At 40.2% G+C, this 18,024-nt stretch overlaps 1 protein-coding gene across 1 annotated transcript in view; it reads right to left on the reverse strand.

The window, feature by feature from the left end:
- Window positions 1-862: 862 nt before the first annotated feature.
- LRRC74A (leucine rich repeat containing 74A) overlaps window positions 863-18,024 on the reverse strand; it is a 28,886-nt gene continuing 11,724 nt past the window's right edge. The window contains exons 7-14 of the mRNA XM_007438868.3: window positions 17,863-17,944; window positions 15,241-15,326; window positions 12,624-12,818; window positions 10,768-10,863; window positions 7,861-8,004; window positions 4,982-5,089; window positions 2,480-2,565; window positions 863-938 (exon numbers count right to left, since the gene is read on the reverse strand). Of these exons, the coding sequence (XP_007438930.2) occupies window positions 863-938; window positions 2,480-2,565; window positions 4,982-5,089; window positions 7,861-8,004; window positions 10,768-10,863; window positions 12,624-12,818; window positions 15,241-15,326; window positions 17,863-17,944 (873 nt within the window). The remainder of the gene's footprint in view (window positions 939-2,479; window positions 2,566-4,981; window positions 5,090-7,860; window positions 8,005-10,767; window positions 10,864-12,623; window positions 12,819-15,240; window positions 15,327-17,862; window positions 17,945-18,024) is intronic.

Consider the following 18,024-nt stretch of genomic DNA (forward strand, 5'->3'; position numbering starts at 1 on the left):
TTAATCCACTTTTCTTCACTTTTAAAAATCTCTTTAAGTTACTTAAGGTGTTCTCTAAGAATAGTTGAATAGTAAAGGTCCATCTCACCCGGTTGACACCCCTCTCTTTCTTCTTCCTTTGGAGCTGTCCCAGCTTTCGCAGTCATTAAACGGCTGCCTCTCCTCCGCCGGCTTCAAGAGCTTCTCCTGGGATCAATCTGGGACTTGCGGCGTCCCTGAGATCCACAGGACGCACCCTTTGCGATCGCCATCTCTACGGGACGGCTTAGGTCCATCGGGACCGTCCGGGGGGGGAGATATCGGCTGCGATCCTGGGAGCCCAGGATTGCCCGCCGTATCGCCGCGACGCCAGCTCCGCCCTCATTTCCGTGTTACTATTGATGTTGTGAGCTGTCTAGAACTTCACAAAGGGTAGGTGGGATGTAAATGTTTTAAATACATAAATAAAATCAATTAATATAACAAAAAACTTTAACTTTTTTTAATATAAAAAAAAATGGAAAAAAACTCAAATGGGAGAGTCATGCTGTTTACTGCAGCTAACATCAAAGGAATTTCCAATGCAGATTTCTCCAATCTGATGTCCCCAGATGAGTTGGACCAAAATTTTCTGAGACTTGGCCATTGTCTGCTTCTGCCATCTTACCTTTTTGACTGCCCTTCACAAATGCCACTGATTATATCTTCCTCTTTCAGATATAGAAACCAGCCTTGATTACAATATATTTTATTGTCTAAACTCAAGATCTGTAGATATTCATTTGCCTCTCCGCCTCCAGCACGTATCCCTCAGCCCACAACACATTTCTTAGCTTCCTGCCAGCACTTATCTTTCACCGGCCAACCTGCTTGCAGGACCAGCTCAGAATGTGTCATTGTCCTCCTCCTCCTCCTCATATTCCTTGGGTTTCTTTTCTGACTCCTCAACTCTATATTGACTAATTTGAAGATGAGAAAAAAACAGAAAGGGTTAATAATAGTTTTCCTGAACTTTTCTCCCTTTTCTTTTCTTTTTCCCAGTTCCTTAGAATGCGGAAAAGAACTAAATGCCCGACAGTTCTGCAAATATTGACTCCTAACTCACAATCATGGAGATTCATTGTCCCATACATTCAGTTTTGGGCACATCAACACAAATTTTCAAAAATAACACAAACAGTGCTTCTGTGCATCCAAATGCAATGAACTGAAGGGGCATAAATGACCTTTATTGGCTGTAGGTTGAAAGCAAGTCTGAACAACTGTGATCAGGCTTCATCATATGGTTATATCTACAGTTCTGGCCACCATATCTTAAAAAGGAGATATGAAAAGATACAAAAAAGGGCAACCAAAGTGAGTAAGGGAGTGGACAGTTCTCCCATGAGGAAGAGCTACAACAATTGGGGCTGTTTAGCTTGGACTGAAGAAGGGTAAGGGGAGGTAGGATAGAAGAGGGTTTGGAGACCTTTTATAAGAATCATGGGGCCTGAGCCACCACATCCTGTGAGTACATGTGTGTGTCCTATTACAAGCCTCTTGGAAGAAGGTCAGTAGTTGAATGAATTCTGGCCAAGCCTTCTTAGAGAAACAAAGATTATTTATGAAGGGCTAGGCTTCACTACTGAACTGAAGAAAAAATGCAAAAAAATCCTAAGGAGGAAGCATTTTCATTATAGATAAGCCATTATGAAATATACATTTGATTCCCTTGAGGATAAATCAGATATGCTCTTCTTGGATTTAAAAATCTAGCTAGAAATATGAAGAAGCCTTCAGGTTTATTCTCATCTATCCTTGACCTACTAGCAATCATAGAGGAAGAAGAAATTACAAAGTTTCTGTTTACCATGTACCTATAGGATCTAAATGAAAAGGAATTGCAAAAATAACTTGTTTTGTTTTACAAAATTCAGAAAGATTCAGATCTGTGCATCTCTGAAGAAGCCCTGGGGATTGAGTTTCTTAACCATATTCATGTCATGATTCTAGAATATGTTTCCTCAGACCTGCATATGCATGAGAATGTTCATTGACTTGTCATTCTGCGTTACATCTTGAGAACACAATTTTGGTAAGCTTAAGGCTTAAAGCCTGAGATTTTGGAGAACAGACTGAACTGTTTGCTCCTGCAAGTAGTGACTGCATAAATTCTCCTCCCTTTACTTGGCATCACAGGGTTCCCCATGGGAGAAAAAAGGGAGGGATGAGGACAGAACAGCCTTGGGGAGCTCCTCACCTTCCCATTCCAGCCATGGTGGACCTTTTCCTCTCTGCACCACTACCCCCAGGCTACTCAAGAAGCACTTTGCTCTTCCTTTCAAAAATGGCAAAAGTATCTTTGTTACAGTGTGCTTTTGCAGACAGGTTACTTACTGCTCTAAAATGTTCACATACCAAAATAGTATTTGTCCATCTCTCTCTCTCTGTCTCTTTCTCTAAGTTAAAAAAAAGTAACAGAGAGGGTAAAACTGTTTAATATAATACTACATACACTCACCTGTAGTCCACATATCCTGTTCTGGCTTGGTCCAATTTGCGTACCAGTTCTGCAACCTGCATCCGATTCAGGGGGATCTTTGATTGCTTGAGACACAAGAATATAGTTATTGCATAGATCTTGGTGATTGTCACAGTAGATGGTGGCCCTTATCTGACCTTGAGCGGTCCACAAACTGAAGCAGGATCAGATCTGGTTAGGATGGGAAACCATCAGGAAAAACTACAGTTATAGGCTACACTGGGAAGTTGAAAAAGTTGAAAAGAGCCAGTTTGTTCTAGTGGTTAGGTACCAAGCTAGAAAGCAGAAGCCGGTGAGTTCTAGTCCCACCTTAGGCATGAAAGCCGGCTGGGTGACTTTGGGCCAGTCGCTCTCTCTCAGCCCAACTCACCTCACAGGGTTGTTGTGGGGAAAATAGGAGGAGGAGGGAGTATTAAGTATGTTCGCCGCTTTGAATTATTTATAAAAACAATAAAGGTGGGATTTGAAAAAAACATCCTGGAAAAAAAGGCAGCAGCCAGCCACTCCAGTTTCACTGCTAAAATTACGTAGTCGTTAGGAGCTGAGTTCCATTTGAGAAGTCTCAGGAGGTGGAAGCACCTAGCCAGTCTTGGCTGATCTCAATAAAGTGGGATCAGATCTGAATAGTACTTGGAGGGGAGATCCAAGTATTATTCAAGAGCTGTAAACTAAACTTGGAAGTTTTAAAAAATTCCCAGAAGAAAGCAAAGGCAATCCACTTCCAAATCACAGCCATTTCATAATATGAATTACAAGGAGAGGGGAGCACAAGACAATTGTTGTTTAACCTTATTAGGCTCTAACAGAGCACGCTGACTTAACTTCTCTTATGTAAACTGCCAGGACTACACGCAGGGTGTGGGGACCTATGGTCCTCCAGATATTCTTATACTGCAACCACCATCATCCCTGACTATTACCCATGCTGTCTTACACTGATGGGAGTTTGGGATGGGAGTCCAAAAGATTAGAGGTTTCCTCTCTTGCAATAATAACTTGCCCCCAGGCTCTACCTACAACAGAAGGCAGAAAGCCCAACCCTACTCATATTATAGCCTATATTTCCCTATCAATATCCATAACTGAATCTGACATATCATTTTAGCACCCAGATTTGCTATTCCTAATCTCAGTTTTAGCACTACCTAGTCATGTGTTAGCAATACACCCCTTCGAGCTATAGCTCTCCTATTTCTATTAGACGTGTTGTAAGTTCTTCTCATAAATCCACAATCCTTGTAATGAAACTGTTGTCGGAACAGTTTCATCCTTACAGATCTCACTCTTTTCCTCACTGCATATCCTTTCCTTCCCCATGTCAGCCACCAAAAGTAATTTAGCAAGTTGGGTGGCCAAGAAATCAAATGAATGAATGAATGAATGAATGAATGAATGAATGAATGAATGAATGAATGCTTTTCTGTAGCATCAGCATTGTAATCTATGAGGAAGAAAAGTCTGTATCTATGCTAGATATTGTGAAGGCACTTTGTAAAACCTTAGATGTACCAATACATGTAAGAAACTAAGCTTTTTTTTCCAACTCACACCTTACCATGTGAAATTGAAAATATTTGATCATTTACTGAAGGTATTTGATTGGCTTTGAGATTAACTCGCAAATATCAGTATTTACTGAGTTTCAGACATTTATCCTGGCACACTGTAGTGAGTAAGGAAGATGATCTTGACAGAGATGTGCAAGCTCCATTGCCAAAGCGACAAGGAGTAAAACATTTTTTAAGTCTAGAATGTCCAGATAACAATTGGACTTGCAAGGTTCTGTTATTATAGCCAATCTCAGTAAAAGTAGTTTTAGCCTTCCTGTGGAGTTGACTTCCTGGTCTGGTCTACCTAATGGGGCTAACACACACTTTTTCTTTGAGAAGCATTTAGTCAACAGTGGCTTCTCAATTAAAGTACTGCTGAGAATCTTGGAGTCCACATCTCCATCAGAGATGGGCAACTCAAGGCAACTAAGCCATATATTTCCTTCAGCACTTTTTGGGGTATCTCAAAATTGCTAAAATTCATGCCACCAAAATCTGGCAACTGTTGAATAAAAATGATGCAATTTTCTTCTTTCTCTCTGGGAAAAAACATAACTATGATAGAACTAAAGCAAGGAGTTTTGCTTAATTATTCTTTTTTTTAAAAAGTCACCCCTCTTCCAATGGAGAAAAGGGCCAGCCATTCCACCTGTCTTCACAGTCATGTCATTTGTGGCCTTGGCCACCCAAAAATTTGGAGGTGGGGGAGGGAGTGCAGATTCCAACCACAAAAAAGAAAAAAGAAAAAAAAAGCCTGTCCTGATCACCACTATAATTTTATGTCTGTTTCATGTCTTATTTATCTGTCTTGGTTTTCAAATGCAGAAGAGTTGGGAGCTGTAGCACTGGGAACCTACAGCACTCTAAATTGCCCAAGGATCTTTTGGGGTAACCGTAAAAGTTAAACGTATTTTACATTTTGAAACATTACCAGCATCATGGCTCTCCGAAACTCTGCCACAGGAATTTTCATGTCACCATATTTATCCATACTCCTAAAAAAGTCCCAAAGCTTTAGGTTGTTGGCACCTAAATAGTTCTGGGGATAAAAGAAAAAAGAAGAGAATGAGACATAATTCAGCATTTTAAACCACTTCCCTCAGGGTGGCATCAAGTGTCTTTGGATATTCAGATTAAATCTGCCACGACATCTGCTTCTTGCAGTTCTAACATAAAGGCTAAGTTTTCTATTGCTGAAATTCAAATGTGCCCTCTAAATATGACTCTTTGATGAAGTTTTGGTGAATTTCTCTGCTTTTTGACTGTTAATACTTAAGTAGTTATTAAACCATGTTCACTTTTCATTTCAGAAAACATAACATTGCTTTGCCAAAACTATAGTTTCCTCTTTACAACGGATCATTTTCCTTAAGCCAGGCTCGATGCGTACAAGCCAAACTTCCTCAGTTTTAATGCTTCTTAGCTCTGATCCTGCCATTCTGGAACTGCCAGCTGCAGGCTCAAAAACCTCATAGATGCTCCTTAAGGGTTGTTTCTCCCGATGGACACTTTCAGATGGGTACATCTCTTTTCAGTAGCACATTCATCAGATTTCTACATTGATTGCCAATCCCTTTTTTTAGATCAGGATGGGCAATATGTAGCCAAGGGTTACTGGACTGTAACTCCCACCACCCGTCAGAAGAAGCTATTTGGCCTGGATTAATAAGGACTGAAGTTCAGCAACTGCTGCAGAATCATAGGTAGTCCTTGTTTAGCGAGCACAATTGGGACTGGCAATTCAGTTGTTAAGTGAAGTGGTTGCTAAGTGGAACATCACGATTTTACAATCTTACTTCAGCTTTCCTTTGCTTTACATACCCACAAAGGTCGTAAATACAAAAATTGGTTGCAGAGTTACTTTTTCATCAACACTGTAACTGCAAATGGTCACTGTACAAGGCAGTTGCTAAACAAGGACTACCTGTATATCTATGTTCTAGACAGTCAATCACTTACAGTACAAAGTGGATAGCATGTTGCCATTTCATTGTTGCTTGGCAGTACAACAATGGAAAGGCTTTCATTCTATACAAACTTCCTAGGTGCAAATGTAAATTACAGATAGTCCCCAGTTTAAGAACAAGTTCCGTTCCCAAGGTCTATCCTTAAGACGAATTTGTATGTAAGCCAGAATAGTATTATTGTATAATACTGTATAAGTAGTAGTGTGTAATGAACTTGTGTATTTAACTTGAATCACTGTGTACTTAATTCAAATTTTGCTACAATAGGCTCTGTTTTTAACTATGGATCATTCTTAAACCAGGTGTTCTTAACCTGGGGACTACCTGTATTGGTTGATTGGAAGAATTGTCTGAAGCTAGATAAGATAACTTTCATAGTGGTGGCACTTTTAATACATAGTGCTTTTTCCAGAGAATTCTATCTGGCCAACTCTGCTTCCTATTTTAGGTGTAGCCTTAAAACATGTTAGTCCAGCAGGCAATTGGGGAGCACATCAGAGGCATTGGGTGGGGGAAGGGCAAATAATGAAAGTAGCATCACAACTTCATGACATAAGCTTTGCCTCTTTCTTATGTGCATTGTGATACTCCACGTGCTTATGAAAAGGGCAGAACCTGCATCATAACAGCAATGTGGCTTTTGAATAAATAAAAGGTTCAGTTCCTGCAGGTACTTCTGGAGCACATCCTGGTGATTGCTGCATCAGGAACTATTTTCCAACTGTTCCATTTAATTTAATAAATTCTGGTTCGCTGACCTGGGTAGTTTAATTATGATGGGCTTTACTGATGCTTTAATGTCTGCTATTCTATGGCTCTATGGACCAGGCCACAGTAACCAGCCAACAAAGGCTATGTTGTCCCTATGGAGAGGCTATCAAAGCAGTCGGAAGATGTTTCTCTGATCTGTTAAAGACATATTCAAATGGGTTTGCAAAAATTTAGAATAGGGTGGTTCCTTTCCTCTCAGCTACTGATCACATGTCATGTAGGAATTAGGCCCAGATTAAAGCATTTGGCCTTTAGAGAGGCATATGAAAAAGTGTTGAGAAATAGAGCTTAACATTCTCAGAAACCTGGCAAATGATAACATATTTCTGAAAGTATATGTGTTTGTATGAGTGTGTCTTCCATATATATGTATATGGAAGCTAGTGTGGTATACTGGTTAAGGTTCTGGGCTAGGAGTGGGGAAACCCAGGTTCAAGTCTTCCCTTAAGCATGGAAGACAGCTGAGTGACTTTGGGCCAGTCACCCTCTCTCAGCCTTAGACTGGGAAATTGAAAAACATCTGTCTGCCAACCCACACTGCACCACCATGATAGATTATGATTCACAACCTTTAATGAACCTTCATCCTGCAATAGTTGATTCAGGCTGTACCCACACATACAATACACACTAATTAATAAAGGGACAACAGATTAAAAAAAAAACTATGCATTTATTTTTAACACTTTGTTCCAAGCCCTGGAGCAATTTGCAGCTAATCCACTACTATGTCTTTCATTAATGCAAGGTTTGAATGACAAAGCATTATTCCAGATGCATTGCAGGGGGATAGGGGAATTGGCCATGCCACAGCATCTTCTAAACCAGTGTTGTCCAAACTTGGCCACTTTAAGATGAGTGGACTTCAACTCCCAGAATTCCCCAGCCAGCCATGCTGGCTGGGGAATTCTGGGAGTTGAAGTCCACTCATCTTAAAGTGGCCAAGTTTGGACAACACTGATCTAAACCCTGCATTTTTGGAAGACATGACAGTCGCTCAGTAAATCCCCAATATTCTGAGCAGAAGCTTAAACAAACTCGACTCAAATGTGTGACCGACCATTACTCTTACCTGAATCAGCTTCATACCATCTTCCTGCCGCTCATGCTTTCGTGTAATGCGGCCTCCAATTCCTCCATAGATGATATCTAGTTCAGGTCGTACTTCACAGACATGATCTAACAGCTTGATGAAGCCTTCATTTACAAGCACGTTCTGAAGGAGAGCCAAGAGCAAGATAACAAGTTTTGGAGTTAGAAAGAAGGGATCCCATCCCTTCCCATCCCATCCCATCCCCCACTTTTAGGCCTATTTACTGAATTGGTTCCCGTGAGGAATTAGCCCCTGAAATCATTTCAATGAGTCATTCTAGGTACAGTTGGATGAGTCAGCAGAAAAGAATGCTGGCAACTGCCCCCCTCACCCCCCCCCCCCAATTCTGTCCAGGAATGTGGCCAGCAAGGGGTGATGTGCTTACGGTTTCAATCAGGACATGTTAAGAAAAGCAATGGTAAATTTGTTTTTAAAGTTTGTTTTTAGCATATTTTAATTAATTAATATGTATCTATTTTAATTAATGTTTATTCTATTTTTACTGTAAACTGCCCAGAGTCACTTCACAGTGAGATGGGCGGTGACAAATTTGAAATATAAATAAATATAAATATAAATTCCCCAGTTTCATTTTTTTTTTCTCCCACTAAGCATCATCTTCTGCCAGGAAAAGCAAGCACCCATCACTTCTTTTAACATGTGGCAGGACAGGGTCAGATCAGCATGAGTGACCTGCCTCTCAAGTGACAGATTACAAGTGTAGAAGCTCTAGTTCCGAACACGAGACTAGCACTCTTTGGAAAGAGCACTACATTTATGTTCTGGAATCGCCTGACTCACTGGCCATGAGTATGAAGAATGGGCAGGAGGAAAATAGAAGGAACTCTTGCTCCAACTTCAACTTGTACCCCTCTGCCATGCCTGTGGCCCATTAACTGGCCTCTTTTTGGATAAGGGTGTTTGGACATTAGTAGGCAAAATGGCACCGCCCGCATCCCAAAATAATAAAAGCAGTGAATGCTATGGCTGCACAGATCCCCTTGTTGGCAGACACAGCTGAAAACTTGCAATGCTCAACACAGCCAAGAGAACCGGATCACTTTAGATCAGTGTTTCTCAACCTTGTCAACTTTAAGATGCGTGGACTTCAACTCCCAGAATTCCCCAGCCAGCTTTAGATTGACCTTCAGTGCCGTGTAGAACTGTCTTTTCTCCAGAGAGTGTGAGTTCTGTTTTCTAACGTTAACACAGATGTAAACCATTGATTGATGACTAGAAGCCTCTTATGGATTTTTTGCGTAAACATGAAAAAAATGAACTTGTGATTTATGGTTTTGATGATTAGATAGGACAGATTATAGAAAGAAGAGTACGGTAATATGATGTAACTTTAGAGGGAGAGGCTAAATATATATTTGTACTTATAACTGCTATGAAGAATATCGGAAGCTACTTCTTTATATCTTTTTTCTTTCTTTTCTATTTTTCTTCACCTTTTTAAAATTTTCTTGCACTTTTTGCTTTTTCTTTGATTTCTTTCTTTTTCTTTCTTTTCCCTACTTTATATTAGCCTATGTTAGTTTTTATCTTGTTTAAAAGTTTCAGAAAAATTATGTATGTATGTATGTATATAAATACAGATGTAAACGTGTCTAATGCTTTTTCAAAAGAGCACATACCCATGCATAAAAGGAGCCTGGGTAAGATCTGATGAGTGTTTCAGAAAGAGACAGCTGCTTCTGTAGAAGCCAGGGGTCTGGTCAATCCTGCAGTCAAAGCCAAAATGGTACCCAGTGGTCTCACAGGGGGAAGGAGCATGTCCACAGCAGACTGAAGGGGCCAATACACACAGTAGAGATCCCATTCCTAATCATATTGTCAGCCAATCATCTATGAAGCATCCTTGATCAAGTCTGTGGCAAAAACTGTGTCAGAAGAGGGCACATCCTTATTTAAAAGTGGAAGTCAACTTTGAGCTTGAAGATGAGATTAGAGCAATAACAGGAGAACACAGCCTATAAAAAGAGTTACCAGAATGTGTTCTTGGTATCGACAGGTGAACTTTAGGATGAGCCCTCTGACAGAGCTCTGTTTATTTTCTGATTTTCAAACTGTGCACCCAAAAACTCTGGGTTCTGTAACTTGCACAAATCTACATATATACCACCAGTTTTCATAAGGTTCAGCCCATTTTTTCCTGTTTTGCACAATGTATTCTGGTTTGCCAATCACGGGAAGCTTTGCTGAGTCTTTCATACAAACATGCTTGCTAGCATATTCTTTTGAACAAAGTGGCATGCACTTCCAAACAAATATGCATGAGATCATCACTCTCAAATGTGTTTTTATGTCTCTCTTTTTGAAATTCACTTAGTATGTATGCAGTGAACTGCTCTTTTAATATACAATCCATTTCAAGGTCCTTCATTTAACTCAGGAAGCTGAAAAGCCATCAAGCTAATATTCCTCTGGTCATTCATACATGGGCTGTATTAGAAAAGGCAGCTAAAATCGTCCATGGAAAGCTTTAAGAGATTTCAATATTATCAAATTTGATGACTCTGTATTAGTATGATGGTGTGATTTGATTGACACACAAGATGCCTTTCAACTATGCCCTTGATAATAGGAGAGAGAGAGAGATGATTTTGTTTTTGACCGGAAATTTGATGGCACTATGGGTTCCCCTAAAATCTGATGAGAAACAGGAATCTGTTGAGATGTTAATGTCAGGAGTCTTCCCATCTTATATTTAGCCTGCACAGAGTGTAAGTAAATCTTATAGCACAGAAATGCTGTAAATGTTTATTTCTCTTCGGAAACAGAGTCTAGGGTGAGTGCTGCAACCTTTCATTTATCAAAAATTGGATGTGTGCACATAGCAATATATATTTCTGAACTTTCCCACTCCTAATTCATTCTTACTGAGATGTTGATTTCTTCCATTCTGGATCTTGAATTCTTCCTGATTGACGTGAGAAGAGCAATAGCGCCTTCTACTGTGAGGGGATTCTGGGACATCTGTGAGGAAAATAAATAATAATTTGGATCCTGAAATAATACCCTATAAATTATTTTAGTCCTGGAGCTAAAAGTAACCTGCACCTAGAGGCTTGGTTTTGTTCCAATTTTGATATAGGCTTGTTGCATGATTTTATACAATGCATGAGCTCATGAGCAAATTCTTGACCTGTTAAATGGAAATAACAGTGATTAGTAGCTAACTAGGCATTTGAAGAAGTAGAATGCATTGCTCAGTCATTGCCATGGATTGATGATATGATCAGGGAAAAGGATTTTTAGCAAGGATCTCTGGGGAGGCTGGAGCAAAAGAAACAGGGTACGGCTGCCTGGAAGAACTGTTGTGTTCAGCACAGTCAAACAACATCATTGTTCATTGTTTGTAACTCTGAACAGATTTCTATGGTGCTGCATCAGAAAGCAACAGTGGTTTCCCCTACTCTCATCTCCTTCTCAACAGCTTATTAATGGAAGTAGCCACTTCTTTATTACAATTTTTATTTATCAGAAGACATTGAAGCACTTTGCATTTTATTTTTTTTCTTAAATGTGCTAAATATAGTACTGTCTTAGCAGATGGCAGTGCCTGGCCAAACTTAGCTGGGCTGGGAAGTTAACCCAGGTCAAGGGGTGCTGGTGGTGGTGGTGCAAGCACTGTAACAGACATATAGATTACGTCATGTTCTATGCTTTTACTTATGGGGGAAAAATACCATCCTCTAAACCAAAGGAAAATGGTGGTGGTGGTGGATAAATGCAACTGTGCTTATTGCATTTCTGCTGCCCATATTCCTGACATAACAATGGGCCATCAAACAAGGAGCAGACAAATACTACAGGTGGTCCTTGTTTAGCGACCACAATTGGGACCAGCAACTTGGTTGCTGAATGATGCAGTTGCTAAGTGGAAAATCATGTGACTGCAACTGTGCTTACAATTTTACTCCAGCTTTCCTGTTTTCCAACTCCTCTGCCCTTTGGAATGCTCACGCCAGTACTGGGATAATTAACAAGAAGGGCATTAACGTTTGTATTTACATTCACTGGAGAGGAAGGGATGATGAAAGTAAGCAGGTACACAATGCGGAATACACATCAAAAGGAATTCCTTTTGATGTGTATTCCCCACTGTGTGACTGCTTACTCTGCGGGGGGTGGGGGGAGGAAAAAACAGGTCAGGCACAGGAGACACTGCTTGGAAAGATGGCTTGTTTAAGCCATCTCTTTGCTCTGCGATGGAGAAAAAAATGGGTCAGGGACAGGACAATGCATACTGACTGACTGTAATGGTGAACATGCGACTGAGACGGAGACGCTGCAAAAGGTGCTAAATGCCCGCCTTGGTCACAAAGTTATTTTTTCAGCACTGTCATAATGGTTGAACTGTTGCTGTCGATCAACGAGGTCTACCTGTAGTCAAGGCTTTCTTTGTGTGTGTGATCAGTTGCAACCCAATCTCAGACAAAAGCTGTAAGAATGACCCCTTTCAGCCCCTCAATTCATAAAGCAGCAACATCTTCATCTGACAGATCTTCCTTGCGTTCACCTTTCTTACTCTCTTTGCTACTTTAACTGATCTGAAATCAGTCTCTGCAGCCCTGAGGTCTAGAAACAGGAAAACAAACGACACTTGGACCTTTTCAGATTCTACGGTGAGCTGCGTAGCTCTGTCAGTGCTGTAAATAGCTCGCTAGGGCCATAATACTGGCAGCCTGTGGGTTCGTCTGACTGGTAGGCCAGCTCAGAATAGGGCATCTCACCTTTAGGATTCTAAGGTTCCCATTCATTTCTAATCCTTTGCATAGCTTTGTTGCCCCTTCGTTGTTGATATGATTGTTGCTGATATCCAGTTCCGTGAGCACGTTGTTGACCTTGAGAGCTTCTCCAAGGGCGAAGGCGCCTTCATTCCCAAACCCATTCCAGGAAAGGTTCAGTATCTTCAAGGTTCCATTAACCTCCAGAAAAAAGAGAGGATAGAATCAACTTTCATCTGTGACTTTATGTATGTCTTTAAAAAATATTTTAATCTTTTAAACTATTTTCAGCTCTGAAATTAGAAATGAAAGCAATTCGGATGAAGAGAACTCTGAGCATGTTTTCAATCAACAAGCATATAGCTCAGTGTTTCTCAACCTTGGGAACTTTAAGATGTGTGGACTTCAACTCCCAGAATACCCCAGCCAACTCCAATTCTGGGAGTTGAAGTCCACACATCTTAAAGTTCCCAAGGTTGAGAAACACTGATATAGTTTGAAGGCTTTACTTTCCCAACACTTTTTTCCACACAGAGACCAACTAGATGACTTTGGGAATCTCACAGCAGGACTAGGATGTGTTACATCTCCTGATAGTATTCCAGATGATATTGAGGAATGCCTGCATAATGACTGCAGTGATTCATGGATGACGTTGTTGCCTCTTAAATTTTCCAGAATGCTGCTAAGTGCTTGATATAGTTTTTCACTCACAGGTGCTGAAAATGTAAATTTAAAAATAGCGTGGCTTATAAAGCCAGTGGTACAACATGAAAGGCTGAAACAGACCTTGGGCATGGTGCCCAGTCAGGAACCTGGACACATCTCCCAATAATTATCTCTCAATAATAGAAATCAATAATAATAGAAATCAATAGAAAACTCAAGATGCCACTTAGCTAGAGTTGTGTTTGGAACCACCTAGTGACTTAACTATATAATAATACAATATAATAATATATGCTGTCTGGTGCTGGGGTGGGATGGAACTGTTTATAATGGCAGCAACATACTTTCCTCTTCTGTAAGTGACATATTGTCCTTCAGCTGAATTAAGCAGCCATTTAGGTAGCCTGTAGTGCATGATGCAGTTCTACAGCTGAAACTAATCAGGTTTAGCCTTTACCAGCATCTGGAGGAATTTATTCATATGGAATCATAGGCCAGTTGCTTTATGCTCTTTGGAGCTAATGTGGCATAAAAGTTTAACAAAACTTAAAATAAAAATCAATATGTGGTTACTGAAATCTCACTGACAACTCTGATGCTGTGTAGCTTTCAAGCTCTTTCTCTGAATTAGGATTTTTAAAGAATTGGTATGTAACCTTGAAAGGGTAGGGCAGTCATCTCAACTTGGAATAAGGAGCCAAGAAGTCCCAACCTTTTTGGGCTAGTGAGCACATCTGGAATCTTGAGAGCATTATGGGCACAAACTGGCTGTTGTTGGTGGACATGGCCAATGACAAAACATCTGCTCTCTGAGCTTCCCAGGATGTTCTCCACCACATATCTTTCTCTTCTTTCTGGGCAGGTGAGCACACTTCTAAACAAAGCACAAGTAACAGCCACCTACCATCTAATTTCCTAGAATCCTACTCAGGTCTGTATGTTTTTTCACAAAGGGCTTTGATGTGATCCTTAGAGATGCTAAGCTCTCCCAGTTCTCACACTAGCATACCCAATTTTGGAAACCAATTTTCTTGTGGCTTGCCCAGCCAAAATATCAAATTTCTGCTTTGTAATTTCATTTGGTTGAGCACCACAGGACCAGGGGCAGGGAGCTTTTCCATTGGGGGGAATTCCTGTCAATTCCTGACTCTATGTCAACAGTGAAGGCCTCATGATATCATAGTTTTCTTGCACCAGACCTCTTCCTTATGAGCAAACACAGTGATGCAAGGATTGGGCTGGGCATGAAGAGTACAGGAGGTTTGTTTTCAGCTCTCATTCACAGATATTATAGAGGGGATGGAAGTTGGCTCTGGCCATTCCAGCAATAACTGAAATCAAGACTGTTGCACTCCATTGAAGGAATGGCTCTGAGGATTTGGAGAGTGTTGAGAAGGGTAACACTGGCCACGTGGAAGTGCCCTGTGTGACAGCCAGAGGCATTGTTGGAAACAGATTACGATTCAGGCAAGAACTTAGTTTGAAATTCCCTATCTTCCCCTTATTTATTTTTTAAATTAAGAAATTGTATAAAATCAGATGGGGCAGGGGGACTGGAAATTCTGGGGAAGTAGTCCAACACAGCTCCAAGTTGGGAAAGGTTGGGAAAGATGATCTTATTGCAGGTGTGCTTGAACCAGATGTTTTGTCTGATCTACACAATCTGAAAGGGTAATGAGAGATGCAGACTAAATTTGGGATAGACATAGTCACTTAGTTATGGTGGTGCTTTATAAAAAATGCCAATTCTGAATGAATGGCTGTTTCACTGCCAGCTTCCAAAGCATCTCCTGTTTTAAAATATTCAAGATTCTTTGTGAATAAGGGTCTCTGCTTGTTGCTAATCTCACCATAGGCTTGTTCTGTCTTTGTTGCTTCAGTATCATACTCAACCTTGCCTTGCTCCAGGCCTGATCTCAAGACACGTGGAGCAGCCAGTCTGGCAGATTCTCACCTTGAGACCAGCACTCAGAGCTGTAGCGCCCTTCAGCCGCAGATGATTCCAGCTCAGATTCAGAATCTCCAGTGATTCATTGTTGGCTGAAGAAAAGGCACACAAACACTTATGTATATGTGCATTTTTGCAAGCTGTCCAGAGCTTGTGACATATAAATAATAAGTAAAATAAATGATAACATCTAGGGAGGAATGGAATCCCCTTTCCCTAGATACGTTTAAGCAGGGGTTAGACATCTGTCAAGGATGCTTTCATTTCTATCCCTGTACTGAGCACTTGTCCTGGAGTCAGTGGACATAATGACTCTCATTATGTCCATTAAGTCATTATGTCCATTACATTATTATATTATATATTATATTATATTAAGTCATGATTATGTCCATTAAGTCATTATTATTAAGTCATTATTAAGTCATTATGTCATTAAGACTCCACTCTCATGGCCTTCAGGAACAGCATGAAATCCTGGCTATGCCAGATGGCCTGGGGGCCGCATGGGGGCTCACACCAGTGGAAGTGGCTTGTGGGGTAATTGATGTTACTCCCACATCATCTTGAATGTTTTTTAGTTTTTATGTATAGGGCTTGTTTCTGTAGTTTGACTTTTAATTAATTAATTAATTTTAAGGAATGAGGGTATTTATTTTTTAACTGTTTGTGGCTTTTACTTTTATTGTGAGCTGCCCAGAGTCACTCACTGGGGGAGATGGGTGGCATACAAATTTAATAAATAATGGAATCTTCCAACTTTATGATTCTATGGGCACCTCCACATCACCACCATTTCTACTGCCCAGTCCATCAAAAGCAGTTTGATGATGCCTATACAGTACACATACTTTTTGGCAGAGAATGCCATATCTCAATGGCCTGATCTGGGGTCCTTGATGGAGCATAAATTGGCCACCAATCTGTGCAGAGTTGCCCCCTGTTCTATTGCATTTAAAAGAGTCATCAAATAATAGTTTCAGTATGAAGCTATGGCAATGGAACTAAATGGGGTGTGAAAAGAGGCTGTCTGGACAAGCCAGGAGGTGGGATGAGGCAGGAATTTCTACCATTTGGAGAATGGATTGCCCACAAGCTCTTCAGTGAAGAAAATAAAAAATTGCCTTTAGTGCAATTTCAACCATATTGTACCTGAGTCAGAAGCAAATCAGCTTAGCTGCCACAGATATAGAATCTGGAGTAGTGACTATCTTATCTGAAAGTGCCTTATGTTGCTATGTGTTCCATAAAGCAGGAGCAAGCTATGCACAGCTTACAAATAGCACATAGCTATCTTGAGGGTTTTCTACAATTCCTGAAGCCTCCATTTCATTTGCTGCCAAAGCTTGACAGCCAGACCATTGCTGCTAAAATCAGCTGCCCAGTTTCACAGTAACATCAGATTTAACTTTAATCAAAATCAAAAGAGTGGGAAAGAAATTCCAAATTGACTTAAGCGAAATAAGGAAACAGCTCTTTGAATAGAATGATGGAAAGATTTGCCTTTATTAAATAAATTTGTGTGAAATTGAACTCAAGAACATGAACATTAGATTCACTCTGATCATAAATTATATTTAAATCAGTTTAAAATGGCTTAGGGTTAAGTCTCTGCATTTCAAAGCCTTTTTAATGTCACATGTTGATGCCACACGTGCTGTGACATAGGCTTATATCGATTTCAGAGTATCAGTAAACATACATTCTCTTAAATTACAATGCAGACATAAAGTCTGGAAGCATCTTTAAGATTTGGTTAATCTTATTAGTATGGTCTGCTTTATTAGTATGCCCTAATTAAGTTGGTTACTCTTGAAGGTGCTACCAAGCTCCATGTCTGCTTTGTTGCCATAGACCACTGTTTCTCAACTTTAGCAAATTTAAAAGATGTGGATTTCAGCTCCCAGAATTCCCCAGCCAGCTTGTGGTTGTGGAATTCTGGGAATTGAAGTCCACACCTCTTAAAGCTGCTAAGGTTGAGAAACACTGCCATACACTTGTTTCTCCCCTGAAATATGGCCAAACTGATAATATGAGTGCAAGGTATAGTAGCTAAGAATGAAATTGATACTAAATCATTCTGCATTAAACCCCTCTGGCTTCATTTACTTTCTCCTTGGAGGCATTCACTTTTGAGTGCAACCATCAGCATAACTTATAGGTGTGAATGCAGACCTCAATCCAATTAGATTGCTTTATTCATTAAAAAACCCACGATTTGTATTATTATTATTATTATTATTATTATTATTATTTAAAGTAATTTTGCTCATACGCTTTTGGTTTAAGAAACCATCATAAGATAAGCATCTTCTAGAATAAATGAAAAATACAAAAGGGGAAATCCAACTAGAAATATTTATAAAAATGTGATTTGTTTCCAGGTGCATTCAATTTCCACTGTCATGATTTGCCCAGCCCTTGGGGACTTGAACTTCACTGTAGGTGGAGGGAACCAGACTGGAGAAAGTGAGATGCCGTTTACTTCTACCTCTCTTATGACAGTATACATGTAGGCCAATTATTCCAAAACCAGCATGAATATCTAATGTCCCTCTTCCAAAAGGAAGCCAAACCCAGGTAATATTACCATCTAGCACATCTCCTCTCAGAAAAAGTGGGACTTACCCAGCATCTGCCCCAGTAGCTCTCCAGCCTTCTCAGAAAACTCATTGTAACTGAGGTCCAGCTCTATCACTCTGTAATTGGCCTTAAAAAGAGTTGGTGCAGAAACCTGTAAACTCAGTTGTTGCCTTCTTGTTAAGCACTGGTTTTAAAACAAGACTCCCC

The sequence above is a fragment of the Python bivittatus genome, unplaced genomic scaffold (genome assembly GCF_059951505.1).
Source record: "Python bivittatus isolate LINGU-HERP-01145 unplaced genomic scaffold, Pbiv_v1 ctg000480_np1212, whole genome shotgun sequence".
NCBI classification, from domain to species: domain Eukaryota; kingdom Metazoa; phylum Chordata; class Lepidosauria; order Squamata; family Pythonidae; genus Python; species Python bivittatus.